At 38.4% G+C, this 26,604-nt stretch overlaps 1 protein-coding gene across 3 annotated transcripts in view; it reads right to left on the bottom strand.

The window, feature by feature from the left end:
- RNGTT (RNA guanylyltransferase and 5'-phosphatase) overlaps positions 1–26,604 on the bottom strand; it is a 184,231-nt gene that overhangs the window by 103,755 nt on the left and 53,872 nt on the right. For all 3 annotated transcript variants that reach the window (XM_038176904.2, XM_027454915.3, XM_027454920.3), the window contains exons 9-11: positions 26,144–26,279; positions 17,942–18,013; positions 4,031–4,195 (exon numbers count right to left, since the gene is read on the bottom strand). In XM_038176904.2, coding sequence (XP_038032832.1) covers positions 4,031–4,195; positions 17,942–18,013; positions 26,144–26,279 — 373 coding nt within the window. The remainder of the gene's footprint in view (positions 1–4,030; positions 4,196–17,941; positions 18,014–26,143; positions 26,280–26,604) is intronic.

Below are 26,604 nucleotides of genomic sequence, written 5' to 3'. Positions count from 1 at the left end.
AAATTGCGCAAAATACTCCAAGGGATTTTATGTTGAACATATACGTGATGAAAATGCCATTAAAAGAGGCTACGTTTGCTTCTCAAATCTTGCTAAGATGCATTCTGACCAGTGATATGGGCTTTCCACTTTTGCAGTCAAATATTCTGGTGCAATCAGAGATCCAGCTCATCTCTGGCCAAAGGCTGCTTTGTGCTTTGATCCCCCTGTGCAAAAAGAAGGATCCCTCTGGGGGTGACCTGAGAAGCCACGTCTTCTGTCCGTGAAGCACAAGAGCTGGGTGTAGGGAAGAAACCCACACTTATGAAAACACACACTTCTCCTGAGATCCCGCAAGGGTGCCAATCTTTAAGGACCTCTGATCAAGAAAGCAAGGAACCTGTTTGATCCCAAGAAGAAAGGACTCTGCTGTTCTCGGAGAAGAACAAGCCAAACAGCTAATTAAATAGAAGGAAAAGATCTACCTGAGTAGGTCCCCTTTGTCTGTCCTTTAGCGTTCACTCAACTGCCACCGTCTCTGGAGATGGATTGATGGATATGCTGAGTCAGTCGGAGCATGAGCAGATTTAGCAGCTAGGAGGAATTCCCTGGCTCTCTCCAGACCCTTGCTGTGCTGAACACAGAGTTGGTAAACCCTACCAAGACATTTGTCATTGATGCTACAGAAACCCAGCCTGTTCTCTCCGCTACGCTAATGAGGTGTTCATAGCTGTGAGTACACTTGTTGCTATAGTTGCAGAGAGGACTGAATAAACACAGGAAAAAGATCTCCAGCAAAGTGATACTATTTTTAAATGGTCCTTTTTCAGAACAGGGTAACACTTCTAAACAATAGCCTGCTCTGACCACGTGTAATTAAGCATTCTGTTCACGAAGCTGTGATGAGTAGGAAGATGCCACCCTTGTGTCATTATCCTAAGGCAGTGTTAGAGAATCACACGCTCATCAAGTTCACAGACCTAATGAAATGAAAATTGTATTTTTGACATAGCAACAATATTTGAAATAGATTTGATTTGAAATACATTTTTAATCTATTGAGTTCCCTTAAGCATTTATCAGTATTGCCTTAGATACAACTCCTCATTGATGCTGGCAGTGCTACCTGAAATTCCCTACAGTTATAACAGGCTGTACAAACAACACTTGGAGATCAACATAAAACTTTCTTACTGAAAACAATAACCAGAATTAAAGCCTCATTAGTTGTTCTTTTTTTTTTTTTTTTAATTATTATTTTTCATTTCACTATACAGCAGTCACTTCAAATCAGGACAAAGATTGCTTAAAACATACCCCATATGTTATACAAAAATAAAACATAAAAGCCTATGGTTATTTCAAATTCAAAATGCATTAAAGCTTTAGAGCCTGCCCTGGTTGTCACCTCAAAAAAAAAAAAAAATCACCACTCCCATCCCCTCAAAAGAGGCAATAAACCTAAATACCCCAATAAATTTAAAACATCCAGACAGTATTATCTCAAAGATGATTTTAAGGCGATAACGCTTTGGGGTGAGAATTTGTTCATTGAACTGCATCATAACCTGAAACGCAGATTGCAATGTCCTTATGGTTTTATCTGGTACTGCAGACTTACTGCTGTCTTCAAACAATGCTTCTTAAAAGTTTCAGATAAGTAACAAAAAGCAAAGAGACCCATCTTTCACATTTTCAGATGCCCTGCTCTTAAACCACTACTTCACTACTGTATCTGTTTCAAAGGTGTATCATTGCTTATAAAAAGCAGCAAAACCCTCAGAGGAAAAGGAGCCCTCAGAAAGAAAAGTGCCATGTAACTGTTGTGCAAAGCCATTATTGAATTTTACTATCATTTGAAGTTATGTGACAAAAAGAGAGCCACTGAAACAATTCTTTTGTTGTTGTTAATAAAAAACAATCTTTCATAACATGCACTTCAATAAAACCCACAACATTATTCTTACTTGCTTTATTTTCTTACCAATTTCGTCTATTATGTGTGTAGAGTAAGTGAATCATAAATGTTTGAAATAATTAAAACAAGAATAAAAGAACCAACTTGCTCTGCACTGCCAGGTAACTGTCCTTCTCCTGCTCTCTCTGTGTATCTCTAACTGCTCCATTCAGTAACATTCTTTAATAATAATTAAAAAAAAGGACTAAGAAAACTAGCCAGAAAACTGTTTCACTCCATAATTCACAAGTTAATCAAACCTCATGGCAAAGAGAAGCATAAAAAGAAAAAGAAACTCTTGCCCAAGCATTAGTGTCAAAAGCAATTATTAATTTATTATGAAACAAATTCTAGTCCTGTATAATTTCATTTTCTTCACCAATATATTTGATGTTTTACTGGTGGGTAATGAGATAGTCACTATCTTGAGGAATTTGTACTCAAGGGTTGGGAGAGGAAGAGAAAGAGCAGTAAACATCATCATTTCTTTGCTGACTTCAAACAATGCTGCAGTCAGAATTATTAAAATCCAATACATGGACAATTAAGAAACCTCATTTAGATAGGAAAAAGAAAGTACTTAAGCATAATTTTCATTTCCTACTCTTTCTGGGAAGCAGATGATCATTTCAGTAGCCATCGTTTGGCTGGTTCTAAGCTGTACCTCACAGAGCTGCAGTACAAAGTATATTTTGATGAATTTTGAACTTTACCTCTTAACAGGAACCAACTCCTAACAGATAGGCTGTCAGCATTTAACAATTTCATCTGTAAAACAATGATTAGATATACCTAGCCAGAGCTTTGACTATAGATATGTTTTACCCAGAGAGCTTTCTAGGAATGCTTCCAGGCATGATCTCCCATGATTTTTAAATGAGGTTAAATAACCTGCAACTCCAGAACACTTCAAGCGACTATAAATTTAGGTAAGAAACACATTTTTAACTCGTTCCCTTTGTACTAGTTCCTTTCAATTTCAAGCTTGAAATTACGTCCTAGACAAATTTTACTTCCTTTGAAAGCCTTTTATTTCCTATCAAAGATTTACTTCGAATTCACGATGCTGAAAATATTATTTTACATAGATGATCCAAAAAATCAACCACACACATCCAGAGAAGTTATCAAAACATTTACAGTGTTTTATCCACACAACCTTTCTGATAGAATTGTTCATGACAAACTTCGCCGAGACTGCTGCTCTGCCAGGTTGTTAGCAAGTCCAACTTGTATCTCTTTATTTAGTTTTCAGCCACCTATCAGTTCACCAGGATTCCATTACTGCCTCTCTTGGGGCAAGATCTGTTACCTGCTACAGGCTCAAGAAGTGACAAAAGCAAATGGAAGGCACCAATTTGGTGTTCAGTGGTCTGCACCGATGAGGCATGGGACCACTTTTAACAGCAGTGCTTAGCAAAACTAGTTACTCTAGATCAAAGTATTATCCGTGAGCAATTTAATTCACAGAAGAGAATAAAAATATTTTACAGAATGTTAGGATACTTCTGTGCTGAAGAAAAGAGTGCATAATGAAAGATAGAAACTCGTATATATTTGCAAGTCATATGCTTTCCTTCAGAAGACCTAGGGCGGTGTTTTAATAAGTAAAGCGTGGAGGCATTCACTAGCATGGGCTCTTAGTAATCGCTGCTGAACATGAAGTGGCAGCCCAAGCACAATTCATGACTCTTATCCTATGGCCAAATGGGAACTGGAAGCAAAAAGAGTTACTTTCTTACCTATGAAGGAGAATAGCATCCATAGCATAGCTCTCAGGCATTCCCTTAAGCTCAGAGGAATTTCAAACTTAATTATTAACAACTTTGATGTTGTCATTCAATATTATGAAACTCAAGAATTAGGTTTTGCCGAAGGTTTAAACACAGGAAAAGAGGAATTCAGAAGGAATAGTCAGTTTAAAACCACTTTTTAGAGTATCCCAAACTGTCATCACCTCCCAAAAAACTTGCTGAGTAATTGGTTAGAAGAGGAATTTGCAGAAAGCTAAAAGAAATGGTAAGGGAAAACCTATACCCAACACTGCATTGCTGCCTTCTCCACCCCAAAAGAAACAACTAAAATCAAGTTTACCTTTCTTGAAGCGTAGATGTCAAAAAATGGCTTGTTCCGAACACTGAATGGTTCCTGTGCTTTGTCAATAAGACCAGTCTTCATTTTTTCATGTCGGGGAAAGATAATCTCTTTTTCTATACAGGCAAGCCGAACATTAAAATCACAGTCTCCAACCGGCTGTCCCTGCCAAGTTACAAAAATCAGCATTAAAAACAGACACCAAATTATTTGAACAGTAAGTTTGCCTGATATAGCATTTAGAACCACCCAGATACATTTTTTTTTTCCTTAATTGAACATACACATTTTGGTCAAGCATTCGTTTTTCAAGCCCTTGTCTCAGGTTGAAAGAAGTTAATGAAATCAAAGGTCACAGAAGGGTAAAAACCTACAACAATGCAATTTACAGAGTTAAGCAAAACCACTGCTTCAAATGTACTTTATTGATGTTTTGCAAGAAGCATTAATTATATCACAGAATAGAGAAAATTAGAGCTGCAGCTGGAAGTCGTGTCAATATACAGTGGCTGCAGAAACCTGCAAAACACGGGATGGCTCAGTCAACTAAAAGGTGGTAAAAGCTCTTCTCTGATTCACGGTAGCATGCTCTGACCTTTCCAGATCTGATCTAAACCAGGAACTTCACATTGCTGTTGGTACGTTTGGTGCATTGCACCAGTCAGTATGAGCATCCAAAACACACATTTGTCAGATGAATAATGGCTGCTAATGGAGCTGATTGTGTTTGGAACATGAGATGGTGATGAGAACACACTGTGGGCATCATTCAGAGTAAATGAGCATCAGGAGGCTTGGAAATCTGCACATTAGTTTCAGTGAGGTGAGCCACTTCCACAGCAGCGAGGCACAAACTCCTGCATCCATGCTGCTACGAGCAGTAACCAGCACAGGAAGGTTATTTACAGGAGATCATCCCTCGTTTTGCCACTCTACTTCACAGACATACAAAAAAACACTTGGAAAAACCCTCCCTTTCCTGGTCGACAGATATTAGATGGATGAGCCTCACCCTCCCCTCACTGGTGAGGCCTTTTTAGAGGCCTTCCTTACGACGATTCACTCAGAAATTTAGCACAGCGACTGACTTTTATTTCCATCTCCTAATAGTTAAACTAAAAGTTGAGATGACTTCGTGTGCCCCAGGAACCAGCTGAATCGCCTTCTTCTCCTTTAAACAATCCTCTCACTTCTCACATCTACTCGCAACTAATTATTTCCTGCAGCTCTGCCGATCACCTATTTTTATTTGGGAGCCTGTTGAGCAGAAGGGTGCGTTACTGTGACATTACCACTCGCCTCCATCACCGAAAGGTCGGAGTGAGACTGACATCAGCTTATACGAGCTGGGAGAAGCCGGGTGATGCTGCTGAGCAATTTCTTCATCGGCCAAGTAAGCCCAGAAGTCAAGGAGCATTTCGTTCTTCTCAAAGTACAGGATAGTAGCAGCAAGAAAACTACCGTAACGTTGAACGCAAAGCAAGGATATGCTGGATAAAATCAACAGTGGGACAGGAGGGCAGCTTCTCTGTTAACAGAAATTGCCATAATCACACAAAAAAATTGGTTATATAGAACATATTTGGCCCAAATATTCAAATGGTAAAACCCTAGCGTTTAGCACACAAGTAGGAGGGCAGTGTAGGCTGCAAGAAATAATTTGCAGACCTTGACAAAACCAGGATGAGATGATTTAGTGCATAAAGTTCTCCAAAAACAAGACATCGATGCATTCATAGTCAAAACCCAGGCACCAAATACTATGACGTTTTTAATTCAGAAATGTTTTTATTAATTTAAGCATTCCGACTTCAGAGGTTTTATTTCACTGTGTAAGTTTCTGCTCTTCTGGGAAGGATGAGGGGCAGCACCACCTAACAGCACACGTACCGAGACGGCAATCCCTGCTCCAGACATTTCCATCCTAAAATAAATTTGCTAGCACAGGGTAAAACCCAATTAACAAGTAGCATGTGTTTCCTGTCTATGCTAGCAAGTTACACTTCCCCCTCACACTGATTAAAATGCATTCCAGAGCAAAATATCGTTGAGAAGAGCCTGGGGAGAGGAGTCAGCTGTTGACTCAACACCTCTTCCCGAATTATTTTTTTTTTCACCTGTTGAAACTCCGTGCGTTGCACTACAAGGTCACAGCTTGCAGTAAATGTGACACCGAGAAAAATCGTTTTGATTATAAGCGCAGTCTCCCATGCATCCTCAAAACGTAAAATAAGGCTTCTAATGAGATCTGGAAGCTACACAAGATTGAACTTTTCAAGATTTTAACTTAAAATATTGTAGTTGAATTTCTCACTTGAACCCATAACCAGTAGGTCACACAAGAATCTAGTGGACCAGAGACAAAATACATCTAAACATATGAGAAAATTTGAGTGTACAACTCCTTAAACATCCATTCTCTTAAGGGACTGGGGGAAGGGCAATTTATTTGCCAAAAGGAGCTAAAAAGAAAAAAAAATCACAATCCCAACAGGTTCCTTCAAACGGGTGCTGGAAGATGGAATTTGGTCAGGTGTCGGGTTCTGCCCTGGTACATGAGGGGTGCCTAAATTGTAGCTCCTGCCCCTCTGCGGGCCCACAGAGACGTCTGTGTTGAAATTGGGATCTCATGGCTACGAGGGCTGGTGAGTGACTTACACCCCAAGTCAGCAAACAGAGGAAGATGGCAGGAACCACTGAGAGGGGTCTGTCAGGATAACAGGGTTTCTGCTGCATGCCCCACTTTGGGCCCCTCTCTCTGGGAAGGAGAAAGGGGGCATCTGAGCAGCTCCTGGCATCCACCAGCTGCAAGTCTGCCTTCCTCCAGCCTCTAAGGCTGACCTTGTGGTGACAGCTCGGAAAATTTGGTGAGCTTTCCATGGAAAGTCCTTCCACGGATAGACGGACGTAGCACAGATAAAATGGGGTCTGTAGGTGCTAAATCCCATAAAAACACTTCCTATTAGAATTTGATATTTATCCAGCTTCTCCCCGACGCAACCGGAGTAAAAAGAGAAATAATGTGTACACTGTTGATAAGCAGCTTGGTCCAGGACAAACCGAGAATATTTATTCTCTTCCTTTATGAGATATGGTTCAAAGCCTACCTGCCAGCAAAGCCCGTTCTGTTTGCTTCCCCAGAGCAATACCTTCACCATGAATTATTCAGCACAGACACGCATATACGTTCTGCGCACGTCCTCACTTATTGAGCCATAGCAGAACATATGTCACAACTGTCTTAGCTTTAATGATTTTGAGAGAAGAATAAAGAATAAGCACAGGCTGATATTCTACCCTGTGTTTAGCATTATTATTGACAATTCAAGGCACCCGCAGCTGACATCTGCATTTCCAGCTAAAGCCCATTATTAGTTCTCCCGTTTTCTGAAGACCCTGCAGTCAAATATTTCGCATTTAATATTAATGGCCTGGCACGTAGTTCCTCTGACTGGGGTTTTATAGATGCTGCGATTTTTTTGATATAGATAGCTCCTACATAAAAACAATCCGGAGGTGCTGTTTCATTCTCCAAATAAGATTATTACTATGTTCAATCAGCTAACATTTTTTTTTCCCCACTTATGATGAAGTTTTCTTTTAAAAACAGGACAGAAAGTATTAGAGAACTGAAAAACCTCGGAGGATTATGACTCCAAAATTTTTCATCTCTAATACACAAAAGATAAGACAATTATTCTAAACTGAAAACACAATTTAAAATTGGTTTTTCCTAACTTTTTTTCCCCTCAGATGTTCAAAAATAACGTGTTAATGGCAAGGAATTAAGCAGTTTCAAAATGGTTTCTAAAATGTGTATTTGCACCCATGAGGTACAGCGTGTGACATTAGTTCAGTTTTATTAATTCAACCAATGTGTTGCAAGAACATAATTACTATTTATATGTTGTCAGCTTATACAACGGAATATTGCTTTGATTTTAGCACAGAACAAAAATGGTTTGGGAATCAGACTTATTAAAGGACTGCTTAAGACAAGTATTTAATTATTTGTATTTCCTTTTTCAAAAAAAGAAAACCACTGATAATAAATTCATATATGTATGAATCAACAAAGGAAGCGAGTTTGTTTTCCATGCATAAACATCAAGGCCTAACAGAAGATACAAATATAGCTCCGTGCTTCTTTTTTTTATTATTATTATTATTAGCAAATGTAACTTGAATGGAACAGCAGGACTGTCAAAACTGTGACTAAACAGATAAGATCAAAACAGAACTAGATTGTACTACAAACATTGCTCCCTTCCCCAATTTTCTCCGCCTTGAATTGCTCGAAAGAAAATACATATTCAAGACCAAAAAAAAAAATAAAACCTTATAAGTACAAGAGGATGAGAAGTACACTTCACTGGTGTAAAGGTAATACATATAAGGCAAAATATTTATGATGACTGCAAGTGACTGAATCATGATTCTCACCATTATCATGCTGCAAGAAAGAGGCAGACTTGGGGAAACTGGCATACAGAGGGCAAACACCTGACCCACCTCTTTGGAAAGCACAGCTCTAGCAAAGCATGCTAGAGCTTGGTAAAAGTAAAGAAAGAAAAAAAAAACGTAGAAAAAAAAAAAAAGAAAGAAAAAAAAGCTTAGTAGCTGCTACTTTGGGAACACAGACAGCTCCATCCAATTCACTGTTTGACTGCACGGACAGTGGCTTCATTTAGGATCTTTCTAATCCTTATAAATCCTTCTGAGCCTTCAAAAACAAAACTCAGTCAGGGGATTTTTACTGGGGTGTAAATGATTGAAATCTACAGGAATGATGTTTTGTCTAGACTGGCTGCCTCTCCCTCACATATTTTGAGGAGTAGATGAACTTCCCATCCTTAATTACAGAATTACAAGTCAGAATTCTAAAAATCCATAGCTGGGAGACAGGTTCTCCATAATCATCATAGGACACTTAGAGACAAAAATTTCACACTGTCTTCCCATGGCAACGTAAATTGAAATAGCCTAAATTCAGCACTAAGTAAACTATCAGCAAAGTAAAATAGTTAACACGGGGCTCTACTGATTCTGCTTTTTTTGTTCTGAATTTTCCTCGTGCTATTGTGCACACAGTTTGGAGACATCTTAATTGTGACAGCTACTACATGGTCCAGTTAATTCCAGTTATTCTTCTTATGCTCCTCTCTCCTCATACTCTTTCCACCAGCCAATTCAGTGACTCATCACAGGGACACTTACTGTCGGCTTTTACAATTGTGATGTTGAAGAATTATCATTCCTGTTAGTTTAAAAAATATGGGAAAATTCTCACAATTTGGAGACATTGTTCAGAGTATTTCGTACTTGAAAAGACTGCAGCACTCAATTTTTAGAATAGAAATCGCTTTGTAGTATTTTAAATTACAACTGTCCATTAGAATAAGCATAAAGTCTCCTAAAAAAATAAAAAATAATAATCAACAATCAGCACTGGTTCACGAAGGTTCTCTTAAAAAGGAAGTCATATACTTTTCCTAAACCATGACAGAATTAAAAATTAAATATCTGATTATTACATATTTTACACTCTTAAGACTTGTAAAAGATGTATAACTTTAAGGACACCATTTTTCTAAGATACCTAGGCTCGCTATGTGCATGGTTAGCTTATGAATAAGAAATACTGATGAAATGCTATCATACTTCTTTCAAAAGAAGGTTTTTCTTCATACTTGGTTTAAATAAGAGAAATATTCTACACAGGATGAAAATATGACCTTCACATTCTCTCCTACCACAAGTCCTACAGCAGATGATAAGAGCCACTCAAGTTATTCAAACATACTGCGAATGGAACAGAGGATATTAGAAAGATACCGCTTTCACCTTCATAAACCCTACCCTGTATTATAGTTTTTTGTTTGTTTTTTAAGTTCTTTTCACCTAAAAGCAGGAAAAAGATAGAAACACGGGAGACAGGTCCAGAATGTGTAGAAAACTGTAGAAAACAAAGTGTATAAAAGGAAAAATTAAAACTAAGTTAGGGAAACAAGACAAAATTTGAACACGCTCCCACTGGTTCCATGTAATATCCTTCCAACCATCTCCTATTTTGCCTATACTTCTTCCTTTTCAAAAATATATTGGAAAAAAGCCCTGTGTTAGACTTTACTGTCTTCAATACTGGAAATAATAATGCCACTGGAAGACCTGCCCCACTGTAAAGTTTTTCAACACTTTAAACTTCAGTTGTGATCACTGCCAGGTTCTGGAGCAATCTGAATGTTTGCCTAAGACAGAAGTTGGGTCCAAGTCTACTCGGCAGTTCCTATGGTAATGGCTGTTACAAACTGCAAGGAGAGAGACAATTTTTCTATTTAATCATGTTACAGTTCCCAACACAAGAAGATAAAAATTATTGCAAATAAAAAGTGAGGATTTTTTTTTTTAAGGTTGAAAATATGAGAGAGAGAAAAAGCAGGTTAGTAAAAATACTCAGAAAATTATTTTCATTTACAGCACAACTTTAACATCCCAGTCTCAGGTTGTAATTGTCTTAGCAAGTATTATATTTTGCTGAAGAACTATCACATCAGAGTAAATAAGAGCAAAACCTACATAACCCAAACACCTGAAAAATAGAATGGATTTAATATTAAGGCAACTTCCACAGCTGCTTCTGGAAAACTACTTGTGCCTGTATCTCTCTCCCAGGAGCAACACTTCATGCCTCTTCTCCTGACAATTATACCAGTGGTAATCTGCTATTCAAAGGGTTCTCATGAGGCTTGCTTCATACGAAGGCATGGAAACACTTACCTTTGGGAAAAAACAAGACATGACAGAATTTAATACAGTCCCTTTGCTTTTATATAACAGTCCAATAAGCATTCTCAGTTTTGACAATTGTGAAAAACAAACTACCTTCACTGCGGTTTGTAATGCCCCCAGGGTTAGGAAAAGGAGAATCTAACTCAGAGATGCACGGGAAGGGAAAAATATCACATGTATTTTTCACACAATCCAACCAGAAAGTAAGAGAGTCAGCCTTCAAACTCATCACAATGCAAAGGAATGCTTCCTGACAGCAAGCAGCTTATTAGATAAAAAGCACATAATGAGGAACAAGGAAACACCGAAGATCACCCTGGTCACCGCTCTCCAGCAATAATTTAATTTTTGCAGGCAAAGAGGGAGTTTTAAAGAGGGATGCAAAACTGTGCAAGAATGTTACCTTTTGGTTGCATACGGACTCTTCCCAAGCCCAAGGAGCAACAGGGAAGAAAACAAAACTATTGGAAGTTCACAAAACAGGTGAAGATACCTGCACATTTTGCTGCTTAGACATACACGTCAGCATTTTAATAACAAATAAAAGTGAAGATCAACAGGGAATGGGAATGAAACAGCGAAGACTGAAAAATACAACTACTCAGTATACATCTATCCATCCATCCATCTCCACAGACCTGAAAGCTCCCCCCAGCATTCCCCTCCTGTATTGATTCTCCATCTTACAAGCTCTCCTAACCCACTATTTGTTACCCTCCCTATTCCCTAACGCCACCCTATTCACGTATCCCTTAAAAATACTCAAGGGGACTACACTACGTTGCTTCCCCTGGGCAAGCTGTCCCTGTTCTCTACTCAGCATCCAGTAAAACCGCATTACAAAATTCAGAAGAGGAGGAGAAAGCAGTGGTAATAGCAGCTGTGTAACACCATGAATTCAAGCAAGAGATCTGAAAATAGCAGAGAAGCTCTGGAGGTGCCCGAGTACTGCAGATACAGGCAACCTTGCACATCTTTCTCTGTTTCACCAGAAAGCAACATGAGGTACAAGAAGTAGATGCTCTGTGGTTCATTTACCTGAAAATCTCCTTCTGCCTTTGCTGTGATGGGAAGATGTACATACAGGTTTTTAGAACATAAAGCAGAGACAACTTGCAGACATCCAGGCACTTGTGAGGTATGTCTCAGCAAAATAAATAAATAGTGGGAAGGATTCGAGACTAAACACATGCACAGCATCTGCATTTTCCAGGGCACTATTAGCAACAGGAGTTATTTAAACCTGTGCTTTCAAGTGATACCATTTGAGAAATAACCTCAGAATTAGAAGCAACAGTGGGGAAGTCATTGGCAGTCAGGTGCATTTGTAAATGGAAAAGATTATGCAAGGAAGTGCTCCCATCTCTGAATTATGCCCTCAGAATTTTCATAGTGTATTTTTAAGATAAGGTTACCAGACTAATAAAGCAGAGACAGCATGTGTGGCGAGCTCTGCAGCGCTTTAAAATTAGCTTTATAGCGGAAAAGTCAGACGTGGTAATATTTTACAGGGATTTGAAACAAAAATTTTTCATGCATGAATTCAACGAACCCACCACTGGCTGTGGGCAGGATTTATGGCCAGAATGTGCGCGTACAGTGACAAATTTAATCCAACAGCTACAGCATTGTTACACATGACAGCCATAGGAATCTTCATCTTGACTTAATTTAATGCTCAGAGTTTTCAAAACTTTAATCAAAACTATCTCCTTTTTAAACATCAAAATAATTATTCTTTTTCAAGCCTTCGATCTATTCTTACCATTGCAATCTGCTCTCAGGAAAACTTGGCTAGAGTTTAAAAATTTAAAGGCCAGGGTTAGAAAGAAAAATAAAAGTACAATTCTTTTTCAGCATCTTTGCTAAGAATCCATTAATTAGATCCTACATGATGCCAGAGTACTTTTTATTAGTTAACTATGGAAAAAACAAACAGTTGCTTAGCTTTAGTGTTTATACATCTATACGCAGCTCCTGAGGACGATGTAAAAAAAAAGCCTGTCAAAGCAAGGTTTTCCAGCAGGAGCTGTCTCGGAGATGAGTAGAGAAGGAAGACATTTTCTTTTGTAGGTTGTTTCTGATAACGGGGATTTGGATTTGCTTGTGTTTACTTCTGGGACTGTTAATTTTTCTGTTGTCGGCATCCTCTATTAAACTAGAATTACCCACCAAATTTGAACATTTTACAATTCAGGTGAAAGAGGTAATACCATACAACTACAGTTATTATGAGCTTACCTATGTATAGCCAAAATATGGGAAGCTGGACAGCACAGTACCTGAAGTACTGTGCACCTGGATTACTGCGTTCAGCTCTGGGGCCCCAAGCACACAAAGGACATGGACCTATTTGAACGAGTCCAGAGGAGGGCTACAAGGATGGCCAGAGGGCTGGAGCACCTCTCCTGTGAAGACAGGCTGAGGGAGTGGGGGTTGTTCAGCCTGGAGAAGAGAAGGCCCCAGGAAGACCTCACTGCGGCCTTCCAGTACATGAAGCGGGCCTACAGGAAAACTGAGAAGGGACTCTGGCAGGGAGTAGAGCGATAGGACAAGGCGTAATGGCTTTAAACTACAAGAGGGTAGGTTTAAATTAGACATTAGGAAGAAATTCTTTACACAGAGGACGGTGAGGCCCTGGCACAGGCTGCCCAGAGAAGCTGTGGATGCCCCATCCCTGGGGGTGCTCAAGGCCAGGCTGGATGGGGCTTTGGGCAACCTGGGCTGGTGGGAGGTGTCCCTGCCCATGGCAGGGGGTGGGACTGGGTGGGCTTTAAGGTCACTTCCAACCCAAACTCAAAGTTTCAGTACCAGCACCCTGCCCCTGGCACAATTTCATGTATTACTATAGATGTGTGTAGCCTCTAATAACATGTTTTTGAGAGATAATTTCATATACACTGAGGTGGTTTTTGTTGTTGGTTTGTTTGTGTTTTGTTTTAAGAAAAGATCCAAACAAAGCAGAGAAAAAAAAACAGTAGGGATTGCTCTGGGTTTCCTCAAAGAGTTGAGGCTGAAAGATTGACTTATTTCATTTGCATGTAGCTTCCTTTCTAAGGATTTGCTTTTAGCATGTGGGATGAAAGCAGTGATACAGCAATGTCATATTTTGAGTTGCTATTAATAATAATTAACATTATGATTCAGTCTGAACAAAATGACAACAGTCTTTTTTAATCTCCCAAAGAATTTGTTTTTCCTGACATAGGCACGTCTTGTAGCACAACGGGATGACTTATCGCAAGCTTCTGGAAACTGCATGTCACAGAAACAAGGATTAAAAAGAAACAAAACCAAACTGTTCCATCAAAAACCATGAAAACTGACTTTTTCAGCGGTTACAGGTGATAAAAATCACAATTCGATAGAAGATTTATCCTAGAAGATGACAGCCAAGAGATTATTTCCGTGTTTTCCCTGAGAACTCCAGTATATGTCTCTCCCAATCACTGAAACCCATTTTTTTCCTTCTTCCTAGGACTTGTCCTCTCTACATACTTAGAGTCAAATGCTCAGAACGTATTTCAATCAGTCTATTTTCTTGGTTTCTTTCACCTCTTTCTAGAAGGCTGCTGTAGTTGATTCCTGATACACCACAGCAAAATTGAGAAGCTGAGTAACAATAAGCCTCACCGATACCAATATGATTAAAATTTTAAGATGGGTCTTCTTCCACTCTCTCATCTCTAAATCTTCTCCCTTGTTATTCTCTTTAAATTGTTCCAGAGCCTGTACGCACCATTATGTTTCTGTTACCATTCTCTCCTGATGATCACATCATCCTTACTTGCAGTGGTTTCCTCACCGTTTCTGTGTCAAGCTCAGATGAAATGCTGACCAAGTCTGAAGAAAGATCCTACAACGTACTGAGACACTTTACTCAGTGATTCCATGATCTTCTCCCAAATCACAGTATTGTACACAAAATTAAAACCCTTATCTTTATTCCCAACTGATCCATGCCTAGCAGACCACTGCTGCTCCTAAATCTCATTTTGATATTTGTCTCAAAGAGGTAACTTTTCAAAATTCCCTGTCTCAGACTGGTTCCCTTGTCTAACTGCTACACTTCCAAACAACCATTTTAAGAAAATTTAGCCCCCAAAAGTAAGGTAGCAAAGAACTAAAATAAATACAAGAATAGAGTACAGCCCAGTTTTGAAGCATGACAATAGTGCTGGTTGAAAACACTGAGAATTGTTCAAAGTGATATTACAGCAAATGACAATTGGAAAGTTTAAATTATGACATTATTTTGCTGTGATCTAAAATGTTAATTCCATGATTTTTCTCTGTATATGTTAACAGCCTTCGCTGTACTATTTACAGCCATCCTGAGGGGCGCAAGTTGACGTAATTCTTACTATAAATGTATCGTGCAATCTGCAGAACTATCTACCACCTTACTTCAGCACTGTTCCGTATTTCTGTGTTGGTGCTGGTCATCCTAACGCAAATTCTCAGTGGTATTAACAGTGCACAAAATGTCTTTGGGACTTAGTGTAGAATTTGTGAATTTAGTATTTTGGAAGAAATCTTCTGACAAAACCCAGAAAACTTTGTGCATTTAGCTAGTGTAGGAAGGCATGCGTGCAAAATAGGTTGAATAGTTAGGAATAAAGACAACTGAAAGTACCTCTAGATCACTAGACCTGACTTAAAGTTTGCCTGAGCAGACAAAAGTGTTCATCAGCAGCTTGTATTCACATTTCCCCCACTGCAGTGCAGCATCTCCAGCAGCAGAGCAAGCAGAGGATGAGATGGGGATATGCTGGACATCTTGCCATTTAGATGATGGCCAGTGAGTACAGTAACCCCACTACTCACCTTCAGAAGAAACAACTACTTGCAAGATCCAAAGCAGCAGCGCAGAACCCCTGAGCACTTCGTGTAGCCCTCTGCTGCTGAGGGGGTGCTTTTGGAGTGGGGGTTGGTTACTTGCAGGGGGGTGTTTTGTTTTGAAACAGAACTGGTGTTTTGTGTAATTACTTGATTTGAAGCTCTACCAGGAAAATTACATGATCTGACTTACATGCCCTAAAAAAGGAACTAATTCTTTCCTGCCAATTACAAGTTTTCAATACATTTACCTCTCTTTGTGATAAAATTCTGTTGACCACTGCTTGCCAAGCCAAACATCCTCGGGTGCCCAGTTTTGTAATTAACTATCTAAAATTAACCTCAAATCCGCTATGCTTTTTAATCTTTGTGGTAGGACCATTGCTAATGAACTCTTGCAGCTGGAGCCCTGCTTGTACTCATCCTGATAACATGGTTTTAATTTGTCCTTGACATTAAAATTGTATTATATGCTAACCAATTCCACAGCCCCAATGTTATAAAAGCAAAACAAAAACATAACACTAAGTTTAAAGCATTTACAGCCCTGCCCAAAAGCAGACTTTCCTCAAACCTTAACAATCCTCTGAAAACCCTCACCATTTCTGCTGTTTGTGAGGTAGGATTCTTCATGTTAAGTTTGAACATTTCCTACAAATGAGAGTTCCCTTCCCTCACACCCCAAAAAAAAAACATTGCACCAAAATATTTACAACTTTGGTAGGACAGCATATGCCAAACTGAGGGCAGACTGTTCATTTCTTACCTTTCCATTATTTTTCCCAGGGAAAGTAACAGCAGTGAGTGGCAAGTTAGACATTAAGAGTAGAAATGAGGAACAACATGAAGGAAAATAAACATGGAATCACAGGTGGTGGAACAAGTGAAAAAATAAAAGGAAAAGTGACTATGCTTCCCAACATACCACCATCTTTTTTTTTTTTTTTTGTGACTCGTACCATGGCTCAGTCTGTAATTCCCCCAGTTTCCAGGTAATTCCCAATTCCCCCCATCTCCAGGAAAGCAGGCTCCAGCACACCTAACAGTTCCTTTGGGAAAACAAGTGCCATAACTCTGAATGCCCCCCATCCTCCTCCTTTCTCCCAGCTTTTAATTCCAAGCACAAAGTTATATGGTATGGACATCCCTTTGGTCAGTCTGGTACCAGCTGTCCTGGCTGCATCCCCCCAGCTCTCAGCCTCCTCACTGGTAGGGCAGCACGAGAAGCAAAAAAGAGTCAGATATTGTGCAAGCTGTGCTCAGCAACACCTGAAACACTGATGACCTGTCAACACTGGTTTGGTAACAAACCCAAAACACAGCACCTTATCAGCTACTAGGAAGAAAATAACTTTATCCCAGCAAAAAACAGCACACACATTTTGTTTTCAGAAAATTATTTTAAAAGATATATGTTTAAATCGATCCTTCCTGAAACACATTTTCTTTTCCTTACACATAGAGAAATCACCAGAAAATTTATTTCATAAGTGGTAACAAGTGAAACATACTGTCGAGTTTAGTTCTTCAAATAAGCTTCAAATAGGAGGCCCTTTCATAGGGCCATCTTCAAGTTTCACATATATCATGACTTTGGAGGGATAAATACAAGAAATTAAACAAACAAAAAAAAAAAATCTACAAAGGTAACATACAATAGCCCTTTGGTGACTTTCAGCCATTTACCCTATTTGAAAGCTGCTGTAAAAAAAAAGTTTCTTGTTCTCCCCATTTTTCAACAGTTCTCTGCTGTGATCAGAGATTTGATTTCTAGCTGTCAAAACAGGCTTCTCCTTTTCCACAACGTTTTTCTTTCTCACATATTTGCCCTACAGCCAGCGTAAACTGGAGAGTCTGCTGTTGAGCACAACTATTAGAGAACCAGATGCCTGGTTTCAAAGAGAAATTTGAGAAGCAGGTGATGGGGTAGCCTAGCAAGGAGCACTGTGATGCTCAGGTAACATGTATGCCACTGACAGGCTAGCTGCTCCATCCACTCTCAATTTTCACTCTCTATATTTCAGACACGTTCTAGAAATGGGAAATTTTCACACAGTGTTTAGCAGACTGTTTCAAAGCACCACCACATGGAAATGAATCAATGCCTATTAGCAGGCTGCTTTCGATCTTAATTCTGATGCGCTGCATTTTATTGACCTGCAAAATACCCAGACACTTTTGGTGCTAAGGCTTATTCTCAAGCTCTTAATAATACAGATGAGATTAAAACAGAAATGGGAATCAATAACTAATGATAAAACCAATAAAACCAAAAGTACTTACATTAAACTTAATAATGTCATATATCAAGTACCGAGGAACAACCTGTCCGTTAACCTTGTCAATGATCATTTCCTAAAACAAACAAAAAGACATTTAGGTTTATCTCATGAATACAAAAAAATAGTTAGCACATTTTTACCTAGCACTTATATTTAGTGCGTATACCTGTGAGCGTGATGTAATCAAATAATGGACACATTTTTATATCAAATATATTATACAGTATGTCAGTATTACGGAAGTGTTATTGCCCTAAATGCTGCATGAAGCATTCAGCAAGAAGCCAAGGAGCTGTCCTAAGGTTCCACGTTTTGATCTGCAACACTTACCCATTAGTTTCTCCACAGCTTTCAAAATCACTACTTTCCTTGAGAAAATAATGTGTTTTTAAAAACCTCAGTAAGAACTGCAATCCTAAATCAACTAACCACTTTTGGAAATCTCACCTACAAGAAGAACCAGTAAACAAGCTAAGAACAAGCATTAACATCCATTTTCTATGTTCAGCTGGGATCTTTTCACATTAGCTGTGTTCTAAGCAGAGGTGACAAGTGAAATTTCTTTGAATGTTGCATTGTGACTCAGCAGCAGGGTTCCTTCAAATGGAAGTATCACAGATAGCAACTGTATCATATGAAGCTTGTTACGATTCAATAAATGCTGGTAATCCACCTTGAAAATACCTCGGCAAGGAGAAAGCCTACTAATGATCATCATACAATAAATATATATACCTTAAATGCTGACACTTACATCTGTACTCAGACTTGGGATATGAATTAGACACAGTTTATTAGTTGATTAAACTAATACGAATGATTTAGTTTCATGTAAATTAGTCATGACTGAAAATGGTAGCAGTCAACCAATTGGTAAATCTTTCTCAGGCACAACTTTGAAATACTCACTTCTCTAAATAATAAAATATTATATTATATATATATATATAAAATAGTATATATATTGTGTTAATATAAATATATATATATATATATATATATAATATATATATTAAAAAAAAAAAAACAAAAAACTATTCACTTCTCTAAATATTAGATGTCTTCCTCCATCCTGCTGCTCTTCACCACCCAATTATTGGTTATTAAGATACTTGTATCTAAGGACTTTTTGCTGCCAATAAAAAAAAAAGAGAATTCCAAATTCACATACATGACATGAAACAATAGAAGATAAAAAAAAGATAAGAATATTTCACTATAACATGATGAAAACAAAGCTATGTACTCAATAATTAATCCCAAAGAGAACTTTACATCAACTCAAATTCATTTAAATGTTCCCTGCTAGTTCAAGAGCATTTTTGTTTTACAACCTTGTAACTTCTCTTAGAGTCCCTAACTTCTACAAAGTGAACAAGATTTTCATTGTAAGATTAATTTTAAGTCTGTGCACATACCAAACTTCTTGAATTGTACCTAGAATTTAATCACATTTGGCTTAAAAAAAAAAAATAAGCAAGCAGTTTGAAAAGGTAAATTTGTTTCAAAGTAAATAGAAAGCTTGAGGCATTTAAAGCTTAACTAGAAAACTCAAACCTATTGTTCTCAAATAACAATAGGGAAGCAGAAGTTGTCTTTTTTTTTTTTTTTTGAAATCTCATCTTTTATAAACTGAATACAGAAATGGAGATTGTTTTTTCATGGCCAAGCCCGAAAGATACTCTGAATGACTAATCTGAATGCTGCAAAGCTAGCATTTGTATACAAAACCCTGAAAACATGCCAGGGCCTGGTATGAAAAGATTTGAAGTCTAATTTTCCAAAATCTGAATCTCTGGATATCCTTTTGAAAACTAATTATAAAATACAGCCAAGAGGACCATCCGTGATCTTTAAGTTTTCTCTGGAACATTTAGTTTTAACTCACAGATACGTTTAATAATAATTTTTTTCTCTATTTCACATGTGTATAAACCTTTTCACCCTATTACGGGTTAGGCCAGCCTCTTTTTGCCACATTTCCATTTTTTTTCTTCCTCTTCCCTGCCTCTTGTTCTCTGTTCAGATCCTGACTGAAATCCCCACCATCAAACGCAGGGTAACGCAATGTGCTTCAGCAGCAGAGATGACAAATTCCCGTCTTGCTCATCTCCATCATGACACCGGCGTTGGCTGCTCCATTAGTTACGCCAATATAACTGTCATAAGGCAAGAGCTGCAGTGTGCTCATAGGAATGATTCAGATTAAAAGTACTCTAACACATCGTTATTTAAGACGCTGATTTCAGAGCCTTTCTTGAAATTGCAAGAATTGAACAACACCTCAGGGATTAGATCTCAGAAGCAAGTTCATGGAAATATGAACTATTTGAAGAACTCATCAAATTCAAACTCACTCGTTCTGATCTGATTAATAACCTGATACTATGAGGCTACATTGAAGCCGATTTCTAGATAACTAAAATCTTCAAATGAAAAACATTCAGATGGCAACATAATAGAACACAAAACTATCCGCAAGACACGCCTGCACCCGTGCACTGCCTTTTATATATCCTGTGTAGGTTTACAGGCACTGTGGGGTGTTTCCATGTTACCACTGCTAGGAAATCTGATTTTTACCACTTGTCCATTAGCTGCCACTTCAAATACTAGCTTAACCTGCGGGTTTGCAGAAGGAGGTCAAATAACCAGCTTCTTTAATGTAATCTGGAAAACTGTGCTGGTGTTAGTCTTCTTTCCTGGTGCTGCAGTGCAGAGTTTTACAGCTATCAGAAACAGCAACTGTGCTAAAAGCATGGAGCTGGACACGAACCAAAAAGAATGATGCTGGACTGACAGCTCAGGGAACCCCCCGTCTTTCCATGAATAACTTATCTAGCAAGCAACTTGGACTTAAAATAATCCAAAATTTGATCACAAAGCAAAGGATCTCATCTTACCAGTAACTTACAGAACGTGCATTTGGTTGAAACAGAGTATGAAGTCAGACCCAATCACACATCTGTTTATTGCTCCTTTTTCCCTTGTCTTTCCATTTATCCATCTACCTTCAATGCAATTCTAGTCACTGCTGTCTTTTGGGAATACAAAGAGCTTTAAGAAAAACTGTACTGCACAAGGTGCCAGGGTTTGCAAACTCCATATTGTAAGCTGTGCCATTCCTGACAGAGCTTACAAATCCATGAGGTCTGTATTGACACAGAAACGTGAAAGGTTCTCACCCTACACTGACTGCAGTTCTGCAGGACATCATCAGTGTGCATTGCTCCCCGCGCTCATGCACCCAGTAGGTTTTAAATTAAAGCTCTAGAAGAGCCACATCCATCTAGGACGTCACTTGGCAGGCACTCCACCAAAAGGACATAAAGGGCAGAGTGGCTGAAACCTTCCATTTATTTGACTTGAAGACAAGGAGGGTTCAAGGATGCCAAAAGAGGCATCTGAGATTGATATACATTTATAACATATGACAACAGGTATGCCTGTATCACTGTTGCTGTTTTCAAATTTAAGTAATATAACATGACAGCCTTAAATGCTTGGAAAAAAAAAACAAACAGAACTGTGTGTTTTCTTTTAGTACTGTTTCTAAGAAAACCCTCACCCAGCTGAATCTCACTGCATGTTCTGCCACGCTTGTGAGCAGTTTTGAACACCCAATATTTTGCTCCCAAACACAGATGACTGACAGTTAGTTTTATTTGTGAAATGATGGGAATGTCCTGACAGCTCAGAGATCGCATCTTATCTCATTAGTTGAAAAAATACTTTTTATACACTTAAATACACAGTGTATAAGAACAGTTTTATACACTGTATATTTAAAATGAGCCCTTGTTCACACAAATATTAAATAGCAATTCAAAGGAAGAAAATATTTCAAGCCTAAGGACATCTCTGCATTATCTACTAAATTGTTCCAAAGCTGTGTACAATATCAAAAAACTTTTTGCAAGTAACTAGCTTTCTTGCATGGCAGCCAAAACCCTTGATGCACTTCATTCATTCCCTCCGACTGCAGTAGAAAGACAAAACACTTGGCTTTCTAGAGGAATACCTCATATTATGCTAGTCACCTGTAGGTAGTGTTCAAATTAGTTTTAATGAGCTTTGCAGAAAATTTTCTTCCAAGCCAGAGGAATAAACACAACTGAAGGACTGGAGATGAGCACGAAGTATTGCAGAAAATCTCTCGTCACCCGAGATGTAATTGATCACAGTAAGAACTGTTTGCAAGTAATTTCAGCTTGAAGTGAACCCTAAATGTGTTTGAGATTCTCAAAGACAGCCGCATGAAAGGCTTACATCAGAAGCCTTAAAGCAAGTTAAGAGTTCACTGAATTCATGGAAATTACCAAAGTTTTATGCATTGTCGCTCTGAATAAAGTTGGAGAGACTACTTAATCTTTTGTATTCTGAACACGTGCAACTGTTTCACTGCATGGCACTGATGAGTTAGAATTCGACTGTTTTCTTTTCTTCTTTCTTACACTTTCAGGATTAATGCAGTGCAATGCCATTTGGGCACTTCATTCTATATTATCGTTCTCTGAAAGCAAAAAAGCTACTTCAAGGAGAGTAAGTATGAACTATGTCAACCTGTAATTAAAGAATTAATTCCAACAGTATTAATTAGCAAAATATGTTAATGCGAAAAAGCCAAATTTTTCTTCACATAGATTATGAAATCATGCATATATTCAGAGTAAAGGAACAGTTATGAAAATTATCTTTTGGCATGAACATTAAAGAAGTATTGAATTTCAAAGCTAAGCTTCTGATACTTCAAATAGTAAACAAGTTCTAGCATCAGACCTGTTGAAAGGAATTGAAATTGAAAAGAAATATATTCCAAACTTTTTATTTTTATTATTATTTAACTGACCACACAAAGTAACTTAAAAGTCTGCACTATGGAACTGTTTATCCATTCAAAAATTTTAGTTTTATCTCAAGGTTCATTACTCAATCAAAACTTCATTTCATTTTTCTTTTTACTTTATAAAAAAAAAAAAAAAAAAAAGAATCACGCTAATTTTATGCCAAGAGTGAAATATTCAAATACACTTTAACAACCAAACTTTTACAAAGCAACAAATTAGGAGAAGTTACAGCTTATACCCTAGGTAACTGTGAATGTGTGATGCAACTAATGACTGGCTGTAAATTCTTTCAACTTCTTTTATTCTTACGAGACAAACTATAAACATGGGAGTCACAAAATGCCAGATCAGAGCCCCTCTCATATGCCTCACAGTCACTGCCACGTTTACATAGACATCAATATATGTGCTCCCCTGCCATCCACCATATGCATATTAGCCCACCTTAGTGAATCACCTGTTTTAAGACACAGAAGAGAGAAGCCATGCCCCTGAAGAACTATTTAAATAATCCTTTCCAAAGACTTCCTAATAAACCAATTGCTACAAAGCAATGACAGCAAACTATTTGCTCCTTTACAATTCTGTGGTGAGAGACAATGAAGTCAAAGGCAACCTATAATTTAACTCTGAGATAGATGACTTGCCCAACCTCAGCCTGAAAACTTCACCATATCTCAGTAATGAGGTGCAGCTCTTACTCCATGAAGTCTTCATTTCTAATAAAACTCTGAGTCACTTTCCTCAGCAGGAAAGCACTGCACAATTCAAGGTGCCTATAAGGAAAACAAAGGCATCATATGGACAGAACATACTTTACAGCTTATTCTTCACTGGTTTATGACCAGAATAATGTGAAATATATTTGTGCAGTAAGCTTTAAATTCTCAAAACCATCTGAAATCTCTCCCTAACTTATCAATTCTTCCTGTACCTTCTCCAGTGGCAGTCTGGCATTGTAATTTTCCTTCTTAAAGGGCAATTCAGTAGATTTTCTTCCTGAGACTATTAAGGTCCTTCCCAGACTCAGGTCCTACAAAAAAGTACACTTTATTCCGTGTATCAGCTGATCATTATTAGCAGGATGATTCTGCACATACAGAACTTTATCCAGTATAAATAAAAATCTCAAATCCTCTTTCTATCTCAACTTTTGTATGCACCTTCTTTTGATCTCCTTTTTCTCTATAGGCATCCATCAAAGTTATTTCATGGACTGCTAGCAAGTAACACCTGAAGATTCTAATTAATGTCAAAAAGCAGAATTTTCCTTTTAAAGATAAAGGTTTAAAGCTAACGGGGCGTTCACCTCATCTCAAAACATCTGTCATTTCAACAAGTTTAGCTGCTTGTGAAATATGATTTAATGAACTATAGCTATGGACTACACTTCCCCCTTCCCTCTGCCCCAAAGTCCTGGTATAGCAAATTACTTTAATAAAGCATTGCATGTGTTATTTAGCCATGCAGGCTGAAAAAAACAACAGCTTCAGAAGAGCAAGCTCCATTTTTTTCTCATGCTTCGCTGTATGCTTATAGAGCCAATGCTTTCTTCAACCTTTGGATACTCCTTCAACATCACAGCTAAAGGATGAGGGAAAAGAAGAAAGAGCTGAGAACATGACATTTACCACAGTACGCTCTCAATTTTTCAGTAAAGCAAAGGCAGTGGGAAGTATTCCATTATCTGCTTCTCTGCTTCTCCGACATTACATTTATACCTTGCAACAACACTCCTCACACGGAATTGAAGGATCACAGAATATCCTGAACTGGAAAGTGTTGTGACCCACAAGGGCCACTGAGTCCAACTCCTGGCTCTGCACAGGACCACCCAAAAACCAGGCCATCTGTCTGAGAGCGTTCTCCAACACTTCTTGAACTCCATCAGGCTTGGTGCTGTGCCCACTGCCCTGGGGAGCCTGTCCCAGTGCCCGACCACCCTCTGGGTGCAGACCCTTTCCCTAACCCCCAGCCTGACCCTCCCCTGTCCCAGCTCCAAGCCGTTCCCTCGGGTCCTGTCACTGTCCCCAGAGAGCAGAGCTCAGCGCCTGCCTCTCTGCTCCCCTCGTGAGGGAGCTGCAGGCCACCATGAGGCCTCCCCTCAGCCTCTTGAACAAACCAAGGCTGAACAAACCAAGCGATTTCAGCTGTCTGACTCATATGTCATCCCCTCTAGGCCCTTCACCATCTTCACAGACCTCCTTTGGACACTTCCTAACACCTCTGTGGCCTTTCACACTGTGGCGCCCCAAACTGCACACGGTGCTCAAGGTGAGGCCACACCAGCGCAGAGCAGACCAGGACAGCCACTGCCCTCAGCCAGCTTGCAATGCTGTGCCTGATGCACAGATCCATTTCCATATGCTTCCCATGTGTATTCAGTAAGACACGCCAGACACAAAAGTGATATTTCAAGGATACAGACAACAAAGGCCTGAGAAAGGAAGGAAAGTAACAGTGACAATGACAATATGGCCTTCCATATGTGAAAGGTGCACTGAGCTTCAGAAGACCAATGCAGAAGAGCAACTCAGATATTCAGCATTTCACCAAGCAAGAGGGACAGCAAGGTAGAATGACTCCACTGCTACTGAAGCATGATAGGAAAGTGCATTCATATACTAAACACCTGCCAGGGTAGAAGAGCTAATGTCGTTCTTTTCTTCTGCTAAAATAGGGAGGTCAAAAAAGAAATATTCTCTTCTTGTGGCTACTGTTCTAAAAAGCTTAGCAATTAAGAACGCTCCAGGAGAGCTTTTTAGCAAACACAGAGGTTTTACAGCTTGTTTTACAACTAGCTAACAAAGTTCATTAGCACATTTACATAATCTAAATTAGCATGACTGCTTAGAAATGTTTCAGTCAAACAACTAAACCATTTCTAAATTAGTCATTAATTCAAATTAGTTGAAAATAGAAGACAGAAGCAAAAACATAAGTTTACAAGTCTATCAAAATATCAAAATTTTATCAAATTTTACAAATATTTACATTAACTGGGTTAAATTCACTATGTTTACTGAATCAAAACATAAAGCTATAATGAGAGATGATGTTCTGCATTTATTTCTTTAGATTCTTTTCAAGCTTTTTCTCATACTCAGAGAATGTCATCTCAATACCTTGATTTATTTCAAAGACAAGTAAACAGCTCCCCCCAGAGCAGTTATCATTGCTATTCTGTAGATAAAAAGTGACTTATGAACAGCGTGATTCCCACATTCAGCCAGTGGCTGAATCTATTACTCCTAAATCCCATGATTCACTGATCCAAGCCTAAAAAACTTGGTGCTGTTTCTGAACAAAAATAAATTGCTGAAATCATTACAATTATTATACAGTACGCTCCTTACCCCATCTAGAAGAGTGTTTGTTAGATGTGTCCGAAGATCTTTGCGAAATGGAAATTCCAGATTAGATACGTGAAAAATTGAATTGTCTCGATCAATCATGTAAACTTCATTCTTGCCATCAACAAGCATCATGTACCTGCAATGACAACGTGAAGATGTTAAAGATGCATCCTCTAGATCTATTTAATTTATTGTGTTGAAAAACAATCCTGACAGATGTTATAAGAGAGCATTTAGAAAGGAACTATTTATAGTTTAAAATTTAAACTTACTGCTTCAAAAAAGCAGTTAGTTTGATCCAACTATCACCAAGAAAGTTCAGAATAAAAGTTTAAAATATACCTACATGAATGTCACTGTGTAAAGATAAAATTAATAAAGAATAGAGATTTCAAAACACTCTAAGAAATGCATGAGGCTAATTCAGTTAGATTTAACTAAAAAACCTTTCACTCCAATTT

The sequence above is a fragment of the Anas platyrhynchos genome, chromosome 3 (assembly GCF_047663525.1).
Source record: "Anas platyrhynchos isolate ZD024472 breed Pekin duck chromosome 3, IASCAAS_PekinDuck_T2T, whole genome shotgun sequence".
Classification (NCBI taxonomy): Eukaryota; Metazoa; Chordata; class Aves; order Anseriformes; family Anatidae; genus Anas; species Anas platyrhynchos.
This window is presented reverse-complemented; position numbering and strand designations above follow the sequence as displayed.